Source organism: Epargyreus clarus, unplaced genomic scaffold (genome assembly GCF_041222505.1).
Source record: "Epargyreus clarus isolate Ecla_fem2 unplaced genomic scaffold, WU_Ecla_fem_2.2 ptg000012l, whole genome shotgun sequence".
Classification (NCBI taxonomy): Eukaryota; Metazoa; Arthropoda; class Insecta; order Lepidoptera; family Hesperiidae; genus Epargyreus; species Epargyreus clarus.
In genome coordinates this window covers 7,022,752-7,032,931 of record NW_027332220.1, presented here as the reverse complement: position 1 = coordinate 7,032,931, position 10,180 = coordinate 7,022,752, and the positions used below count along the sequence as shown (strand labels likewise).

At 38.1% G+C, this 10,180-nt stretch overlaps 2 protein-coding genes across 2 annotated transcripts; both read left to right on the top strand.

The window, feature by feature from the left end:
* Positions 1–493: 493 nt before the first annotated feature.
* On the top strand, positions 494–3,749 carry LOC140746483 (peptidoglycan-recognition protein SB1-like). The gene is made up of 4 exons (XM_073078636.1): positions 494–656; positions 1,623–1,854; positions 3,052–3,167; positions 3,484–3,749. Exons 1-4 carry the CDS (start codon positions 494–496, stop codon positions 3,747–3,749), a joined length of 777 nt encoding a protein of 258 aa, XP_072934737.1.
* Positions 3,750–4,739: 990 nt separating this feature from the next.
* On the top strand, positions 4,740–7,020 carry LOC140746482 (peptidoglycan-recognition protein LB-like). The gene is made up of 4 exons (XM_073078635.1): positions 4,740–4,902; positions 5,353–5,584; positions 6,139–6,254; positions 6,710–7,020. Exons 1-4 carry the CDS (start codon positions 4,740–4,742, stop codon positions 7,018–7,020), a joined length of 822 nt encoding a protein of 273 aa, XP_072934736.1.
* Positions 7,021–10,180: the final 3,160 nt, after the last annotated feature.

Here is a 10,180-nt window from a genome sequence, read left to right as displayed (position 1 = left end):
GGTCAGCTAGTTTATTCTAAATATTTCCTTATAATTACCTATCCCAGAGAAATAACGCCTTTCTAGAAAAACTTAAGAGGGTAAAATATGATCTTCTAAAATACATTTTTTTGAACCTTTCATCAAACAATTCATCATCATCATCATTTCTGCCCTTGTTATTCCACTGCTGGACATAGGCCTCCCCTAAGGTGTGCCACAACACTCGGTCCTCCGCTGCCCTCATCCAGCCACTACCACCAGCCCTCTTAAGGTCGTCGGTCCAGGACGTTCAAACAATTCATTAATATTTTAATTTTAATAGAGACTCAAAGTGCAAAGATTGATCGAATCTTAACAGTTAATGTCGATCGATATTTTTTAGTTATCATTGACCGATATATATCAAGATAGTATTATTGGATCATGATAATTTGCGTTTCCATTTAGTACGACTACTTCACAGACCATTAGAGCTTGTATCACACGATAGCAATGTAATAAAAATATAACAATGTGCCGAAATACTCCTGATAGTGAAGAAAACCAGCAAAAGAAGAAATTGCTGGGATTTCAATCTAAATATACGTGGGCTGGTGTTTTTAGTGTAGTGGTAGTTTTGGCGGCACTGTGTGCGTGTATAATTGTCCTCACTGTTCAAAAAAGTGACCCTCCAGGTATTTTTTCATTATATTAAATATTAATACGTAGTTAGACTCCGTGAAGAATAGATTATTTGTACAAAACATTGCAAAATATAGTACTTTAGCAAAAAATTTGCCGGTACTCACTTTAACAACTAACGCCGTTTTACAAATTGTTAATATTTATTTATTTTTGCCTACATAATAGTAGTCAGGAAAGCAAATTTCGAATTAGACTGCTACCTAATTATTGTACACCATTTATATATTAAAGAAGTAGCAAACGTGCATGCAATCAATCTCACGGTAACTGCCTACTGCCGCTCATGGGCATCTGTTATCAACCCTAGATAAGACATCTGGTGATTACGACGGTATACGACCACACATACCGCCGTCCTTCCCGGGGTAGCATACTGGACGGTTTGAGCTCCCACTCTTGCCGCCCGCAACCCCGGAAGCCCCCTTTTAATCGCCTCTTACGACAGACAGGGGATACCGTAGCCCTATTCTAATCCCGAAACTACAGGGACAAGATAAGAGAGTCCTACCCGAAGTACCGACAACAGATGCATTGCTAAATTTGACGATTAGATTAGAACGCTACGGATAAGTATGTCTTCCTTATAACTAGAACTCAACTTCTATCCTAACACTAACTGTTATCAGGAAGAAATAAGCGTAGAATTGGCTCAAATGTCATACCACAATGTCACTAATGTTGTATGTAAAAATGTTAGCATGCTAAAATTGCCCCGAAATTGATAAAGGTTCGGTGAAGAAAAAAGAAGTCGTCAGAATAATATGAATGTGTTAGCAGAGAAATATAGGTAGGCTTAGTTTATATTAAAGTGTTTGGTCAAAAATACTTAAATATGCACTTGGTGCACTTGGGATTTTCTTATAATAGTTCCACTGTACACTGATTTTGTAGGAAATACATTAAGTGGCAAACCTCTATTATCTTCGTCACATTGTTTTTTATAATAAAATTTTCAGATGATATAGAGTTCGAGGTACCATCATACAACTTTTCGTTTATAACTCGAGCGGGATGGTACGCGAGACCGCCAATCGAAACGGCCAGGCTCTCTACTCCAGTGCCGTATGTGGTGATCCACCATTCGTACCAGCCACCCGCTTGCAGCAACACCAACCAGTGCATCCTGGCCATGCGCAGCATGCAGAACTACCACATGGATATACAACGCTGGATGGATATTGGATACAAGTAGGTGTCACTTCACAGGCATTATGTAGTGATGGGTAAGACATTTTATAGGTGGTAGAACCCTTGTGGCTACGGTATCCCCTGCCTGTCGTAAGAGGCGACTAAAAGGGGGCTTCCGGGGTTGCGGACGGCAAGAGTGGGAGCTCGAACCAACCGGCCAGCAACCCCGCGATGGACGGCGGTATGTGTGGTCGCATACCGTCGCGAACACCAGATGGTGTGGTGAGTTCCAAACTCACCTGGGCGGAGCCCGACGGGGCAACGCGCCAAGTGGACTCCGGTTGCGTTCCGTTGGAGATCCCGGAGTCCTCTACGCAGCTCCGAGGACGGCCACATCACCGCCACACCTATTTCTGTCTAATAACAGTAGTGTTAAGCGCAGTTGTGTTATGGTTTGAAGGGTGCAGTAAGGAAGATATACTGCCGAGGCGTAGCAGCTTAATCCTCAGGGGTAGCGGCGCATCTTTGACCGACTTCAGGTAGGGATATCTAATGTTATCTAAGGTTGATTACAGATGTCCATGGGCGGCAGTAGCCACTTACGAGGAGGATTACATGCTCGTCTGCTACTCCTTTATTTTAAAAACATAATATCTTCTGGAGGTTTGGGCGACTTTTCTGTCGTATGTGTTTCACCACGCGTTCCGCCAACATGCGGTCACAACATGACCAACATGGTATGTTGCATCCTATCATTTTAAACGTTAACTCACACGTTTGACGACGCTTTATTTAATTCAGGTGCGCAGGTGTAAGCACGTGCGACAGGAAACACAGAGCGTATCTCCTTTAGAGTGGATCATCTTGTTTTTGTTCAAGTAAAAATGATAAGGAAAATGTACCCCCCATTTCCTCCGTAGAAAATATCAAAAAACAGATGGAATATACGCATTACTCATAAACAGGATAAAGTTGACGGGAGATTCCAATGCTGATTAAGCTATAAAGATGAAATGCAGCACAAGTTTTTTATTGGTAAATTCAAACTCAATTCTCATTTAGCTAAATTGATTCATATAGAATACTTTTTGAAAGTCAACAAACTACCACCACTTTGGAAGGTGTTTCGCTATGGAGAAGCGGCGAAAGAAACTCCAAAGATAATTTGATACATATGTTAAATAACTTTATCATAATTGTCTACCATTTTAAACTTGTTTCATTTATTTGCCTTACTCATTTGTTGTGTTTTTATAGTTTTGCCATAGGTGGCAATGAGGCCTTCGAAGGTCGCGGTTGGCGTAGTATCGGTGCGCACGCGTTTAATGTCAATGCAATCAGCATCGGCATTTGTCTAATCGGAGATTGGAGTTGTAAGTTAGAACTCGTATTATTGACAATAAATTATTTAGGTAGATTTACGTATGTGAACTTATTATTATTGTATATGTGATGCACATTAAGTATAAAACCAAGTATTTTGCTCGTTGGTTTGAACTAAGTGGACCAACTGATAAACCTGATGAAAATAGACCTTTTGTAGCCGCTATATCAAAAAGCAAGGAGCACGTTCCCAAATTATGTCAACGCATGCAATACTGTATACGACATGCAAGGTTTCAGCATGTTTTTCCCTTTCATGTTTCTTGAACGACAGAAGCCATTGAATGTAACTACAATTTCTTTCAGTAACCCTCCCAACTGATGAGGAATTGAAGATCACTAAACAGCTGATTGAAGCCGGTATAGAGTTAGGGTTTGTGAGCCCGAACTACAAGCTCGTCGGCCACAGGCAAGTGACGGGAACCCATTGTCCAGGAGATGCGCTGTTTAATGAGATCAAGACCTGGCCTCACTTTTCCCCATACCCAAGCTTACACGAAGAACTTCTAAATGCCAAGGAACTTACGGTATCCGACAAGGAAGTGGAGAAAGAAAGTAATAAGAGAAATTGAAACTTTAAAGTACTTTGTTTGAAGATCCTAAAGTACTAGAAGCATTGACGATCAATTAAATAGATTAATGTACTTAATAATTAAAGATGTAACAACATATTATATATCTATTTACTACTCGTACTATGCGAAAAAGGTAGTAATAGTAGTGAAGTAAATTCTGTAACTTGCCGTTTCATTGTAAGTGATAACTGCCACCCAAAATCCACAGAGACCCAAGTCTGTGCTATAAAATATTGTTCTAATATGGTATGTAGTTGTTTTATTAGTTCTCAATCCTGATTCCTAAAATAATACCTTAACCTATTTGCACTTAGGTCTTAGTTTTCGTACGGGCTTACGTCCACGTGCGGTTCAATTGTACGCGTGACTCACCAGGGCCTTTTTGTCACGCGGGCGTCTGCATGCGTGTCACAGCTGCACGCATGAATAAACACACTACAGTCTTCTGACGCATGTATGTATGAAGCGTTAGGATCAAACCCAAAACAAATACAGGTCTGTGGTTCAGATGCAAGGCCACGCAAATTAACAAAAGCCTATGCGGATCCAAGACTGCGTGATGAGAGTAAGATAACTACCCTTATGTCCAAATACTACGACACGATTTTAATATGAATAATCATATCGATGACATTCTAAGAAACCACAATAGCTTACCGATAACAGTTTTAATACATGGATTTAAATTTGAAAATAATTTGTCTTCTCAGATAAAGGCACGCATTTCTAGTAAACCTTGGAAGTAAAGTAAGTATTATTTAAAACAAAACTTGAACCTTAGTCAACCACTTTGCATTCATTAAGATTTAATCTAAAAGAGGCTTGAAGTGGTAAGATTGATCCAATCTTAACAGATAAGGGGCCCATTGATCGATAATAAGGTACAATCATAGGACCGCGATAATTTGCGTAATTTCCAATTAGTATGACTGCTTCATACATCATTGAAGCTTGTATACGCGATAATAATGCAATAAGAATGTAATAATGTGTCGAAATTATTCGGATTGTGAAAGAAATCAAAAGAAGAAATGGAAGGGGTTCCAGTCAAATTATACGTGGGCTGCTGGATTTATTATTGTTTTGCTAGTTTTGATAACATTGTGTGTGTGCATAACTGTTCTCACTAAGAGAAAAACTAACCCTCCAGGTAATTTTTAAATTATTTTATATATTAGTAATACACGGACAAGCTGTCAGAGTCTCAGCAAGGTGAACCCAAAATAGCACGTGCTAAAAATTGGCGATTACACAAAATACATTAAAAAAGATTTTAAGCTAATTCAATGAAGGTAAAGTCTACTAATCTATGGTAAAGTCTAAAATATTTTATAGAAGAAGTAAATTTAAATTTTGACTCAGGATTTGGATGTCGCAAATTTCTAATCTAGCCTATTAGGCTACTTACTATTTAGCTTTACGAGTATTTAGCAACAATATAAGACTAGAATCTAGTCTTACTTACTCTAGATTATTTCTGTACATTAGTTTTAATGTCAACTTTTAATAAATATTGTAACATCACATTACCTTAATAAAACATTCAATAGAATCAAATCTAGTACATTTTTCAATATAGCAAGTGAAAGTAAAATTTCAGATGACATAGAATTCGAAGTACCGTCATACAACTTTTCTTTCCTGACTCGCGCTCAATGGAACGCGAGACCACCGATTGAAACTACAAGGCTCTCAACCCCGGTCCCATACGTGGTGATCCACCACTCGTACCAGCCTCCCGCGTGCAACAACACCAACCAGTGCATCTTAGCCATGCGCAGCATGCAAAACTACCACATGGATGTCCAGCGCTGGTGGGATATTGGATACAAGTAAGTGTCGCTATAAGTTTGACTACAGATGAAATTAGTTCTGAGTTTATGTAAGGGTAGAGTCTGAAGTCGTGGAATCATCCAAAAAATTATTACATTTATTGTGCTCTGATAAGATTTTTATTATATGTTCCCTAAGATAATCATAATAATATAGTTAATGTCTTTTTACTAAATATATAGGTACATATTTATTTGCCTACTAATATTTGTATACATCGTATCATTAATAAATTAGTATACCTTGTAGAGGTTTGTATGGACCACCCTTGTTAATACTTAAATACTTTTATACGCTACGTAATGTTTTTTTAATAATATAGGAGTAGCAGACGTGCATGCAGTCCATCCGATGATAAATGGCTACTCCCACCCATGGACGTCTGTAATCAACCCCAGATATGATTAGATCCTACCTAAGGTCGGCCACAGATTCGCCGCTACCCCTGAGAACGAATCTAAAATGCTTCGGAAAAGTATGTCTCCCTCCTTAGTTAAATTATACAAAAGTGTAGTTAATATTTTTGCCTCATTAATTAGCCGTTGTATTTAAGTTTTGCCATAGGCGGCAACGAAGCTTACGAGGGTCGCGGTTGGAATAATCTTGGTGCGCACGCGCTGCATTTCAATTCTGTCAGCATCGGCATTTGCCTCATCGGAGATTGGAGTTGTAAGTTCAAATATGAGTTTATCTTCTATATTTATTAGAGTTGGGACACTTTGCTACCAGAGATGTGCGAGGAAGCTAAGCTAGCAAAGTTTTTGTATAAAGGAATGCGAGCTATGGATCGCGGTCCGTGTAAGTTTTCTCATATCACTCTTTAGCTTAGGTTAGGTTAGGTTAGCTTCGTAGCTCACACCGCTTAGCCACTTTACACTTAGGCACTTTTACACTACTGTAACACCATCGCCACATTTTTTTTTCTATTGTACTGAAAAATTCTGTATTTTTGTAAGGAAGATATATACATCCTTCCACCGAAACGAAAGTATTATTACACTCTACATAGTTGTGGCGAATGTCACACAAGTCTCATCATACCACATACTAATCGAACCATACTGGTACTACTATTAATTTTTTATAACCTTTCACTTCATGATTTTTGAATTTGTTTTTTCTAGTTTCCCTTCCAACTGCTGAGGACTTGCTGATAGCTCAACAGCTGATTGACGCTGGTGTAGCTCTTGGGTATGTGAGCCCGGACTACAAGCTCATCGGCCACAGGCAAGTGCGGGAGACGGAATGTCCAGGAAACGCGCTGTTTAAAGAGATCCAGAACTGGGCTCACTATTCTCCATTCCCAAGCACACATGAAGACCTCCTGCAAGTGAAGGAACTTTCGAAATCCGTCAAGGAAGTGCTGAGGAAAAAGGCAATGAAAGTTAATGAAACAGACAGTGTTCAAAATGCACAAGATATTCAAAAGCATTGAAGAAAGCAAAAGAATAAGGTTATCGCTAACCTATTACCTAATATCCTATTGCTGGGCACGAATCTTCTCTAAGGAAGTAAAAAACCTTTCCAGATTTTTAGGAACACTTTTAAAGACCTCTCAGGCCTGTAGACTTCCTGGCGTTGTCGCAGTTGTCCATGGGCATCTGTAATACCTAAACCTCAAATAAGACTGTTCGGTAGTCCTTTCGTATATGAGTCATAGCTGGCAGATCACGGATATGTGACTTTAAAGACAAACTGAAAAGTGAAACTGCCTAGTGAAAGCATCTTTCTTATATCTTCTGAGTGGCTATTCATTTTTACCTTTATACTTAAGATGATGATGACTACCTCTAATATTTTTAGTTTAGTAAATCATGTTTTGTCAAAACTTCAACCAGTATTAAAGCTTGTTATTTTTTGTAATTTTTTTATTATAATTATTGTAGAGATTATTTTCCGACCATTTGTAAGCGGATTAATAAATTACTATTAATAATACGAGGGTATTTTTATTACATTTAATTTTCGTTCGTTTGTTTGTTATTGTAACACTATTTAATAATTATATCATTATTTATTATTGTTATTACTGCATAATAAAACGCATGCGTAATAAAAATAAAAACACGTGCCAATACGTATGATAAAATATAGCAAATATAATCCAAAAATAATCTTAGATAGGTATAAAGATTACTACTAATCTAGAGGCTTTATTGGGTTAAAAGACAAAATAATTTGGCCGATTTAATTTTTTTTATAATATGGGACTAGCAGACGAGCATGCAGGTTACCTGATGGGAAGTGGCTACTGCCGCCCATGGACATCTGTAATCAGATAGGATTAGATAATCCTACTGAGGCCGGCCACAGATGCGCCGCTACCCCTGAGGACTAAGCTGGAACGCTTCGGGAAAGTATATCTCCCTTACGACACCCTTCAAACCAGAACACAGCAGCGCTTAACACTGCTGTTATGAGGCAGAAATAGGCGTGGCGTTGGTGCCGCCGGAGTCGAAACACAAAGGGTTCTACCACCTTCAAATATATAATTTTAGAGTTATAATGACTTACTTATACAAAGAGCGAGTCCAACTCGCTCACTGAGAGCTCCATACTACCAGATTTTTCTTATTATACATTTACATTAATATTCATACTTTTCAAAATTTCCACGTCTCCTATCAATTCAATCCTATCTAATACGATATTAGATCCATGTAACAAGCGGACAGACAGCGGAGCATGAATATTCGGGCCCCGTTCTTACCCTTTGGGTACGGAACCCTAAAAGTGAAAAAGAAAGATAATTCTGCAAAGTGGCAGTAGTATAACGGTCGGCTTGAAAGGGAACTGAAGAAAACACAGTTCAAACATTTTCTCAAGAATCTAGTATTTACACTTACATCATTATAGTTTCATTGTAAAGATGAAATAACAATACTTATTTACTCATATATATTTTTGACTATACAACTATAATAACAAAATATCCAATGATCTATGACTCTATTAATTTATTGTTATTAGCTAAAACAACAATAGATACTGGTTTTACGTAGAATAAGTAATTAATTATCTCAGTGTAAGGTATTTCCCACAAAATAGTAAACTACTTAAGTCTTCCTAGAAAATCAGTTCGCTATAAGATGGCCGTTGATGACTGGTCGCACCGCGAACAAGCAAGCAAGACGGGACTTCATACCCACCGGTCTCTCATATGCCGCGTCTGCGTTTGCAATATGGGGGTGGGTAGGGATTATTCGGGTCTCGAGGGTACCCTCTTTGCCCGGGCAAATTCTCAAGGGGGTGAATACCCCCCGGATTTTTTAATATTCTTTCATAATAATATAATATTATTAATAATATGATAATATAATGAGACAACATTAAAATTATACCAACCCCGCTGTTTAGCGGGGGGTACGGGGCACCGCGAACGATATCTGCAGAAGCGATATGCGATTTTTAGTCGAAGAATCTACAGACTTTATCATGAAACAATTGCTTAAGCTTCAAGTGAGTTCCGGGTTCGACCCCCGGTCAGACAGATGTTTGTTTAAATCTAAATATTTATCTAGTAGTTTCTTAACCACTAGGCAGTGATAGCCTAGTGGTTAAGAAACTCAGCCTCTCGATCAAGGGGTCCGTGATTCAATTCCCAGACATGCGCCTCTGGTTTTTTAAAGTTATGTGCATATTAGAAATTAATTATCACTTGCTAAACAGTGAAGGAAAACATCGTGAAGAAACCTGCTTACCTGAGAGATTTAAAAAAAATCAAAGGTATGTGTAGTCTACCAGTATGCACTTGGCCAGCACGGTGGACTATGGCCTAATCCTTTACATTATGAGAGGAGAACCGTGCCCAGCAATGGGACAGTAATGGGTTGATGATGATTTATCTAAATGATATATTAGATTTATATTCAAAGTGAGGTTGTTTGTATGTTTATCTATTGTGTATTTTCATGCCATCTATGACACGAATCACGAATTTGTAAGGAAAAATCCTATTGTGGAAATATGAGTTAAGCTTAAGAAAAACGTTTAAAAAACGTCCTCAAAAATATGTAATGTGATGATGAGTTACGATGGTGAAGCATATAATTCGCATTACTTCTCAAAATATACAATATTATACTCGTTGAAACTACGACAAGTCTTTACAACGTTATTTACGGTTAAACGTTCAATAACCTACTACTGTCTTTAACTCATGAGTCATACGTACTACGTTATTTGATATAATTATATTTATTATCGCTCTGTTATGCAATTTAAAAGGGGATAAACGTGCTAACCACATGACGTTTTTATATATTATTGACGTACCAAACGAACATAAAGTCCACCTGTTAAGTGACAACTGCCAACCATGGACATTCATAATCAACTCTAGATAGAATGAGAGTACTACCTGAGGTTGGTCATAAATGTATTACCCATGAAGACTGAACGGAACGGAACGCTTCGTAAAAATGTATTCCCTGTAAATTATTTTAAAAGAGCTGCGCTTAACACTGTTACTGTAACACATATTCAAAATATAGACCTCCAGATTGAGTTTCAATTTCAGACCAATAGATTATAATTATGGACCTTGTCACAGGTAAGTCATATGTTGATGTGGGCCGTGGGCTTCAGCACCACAC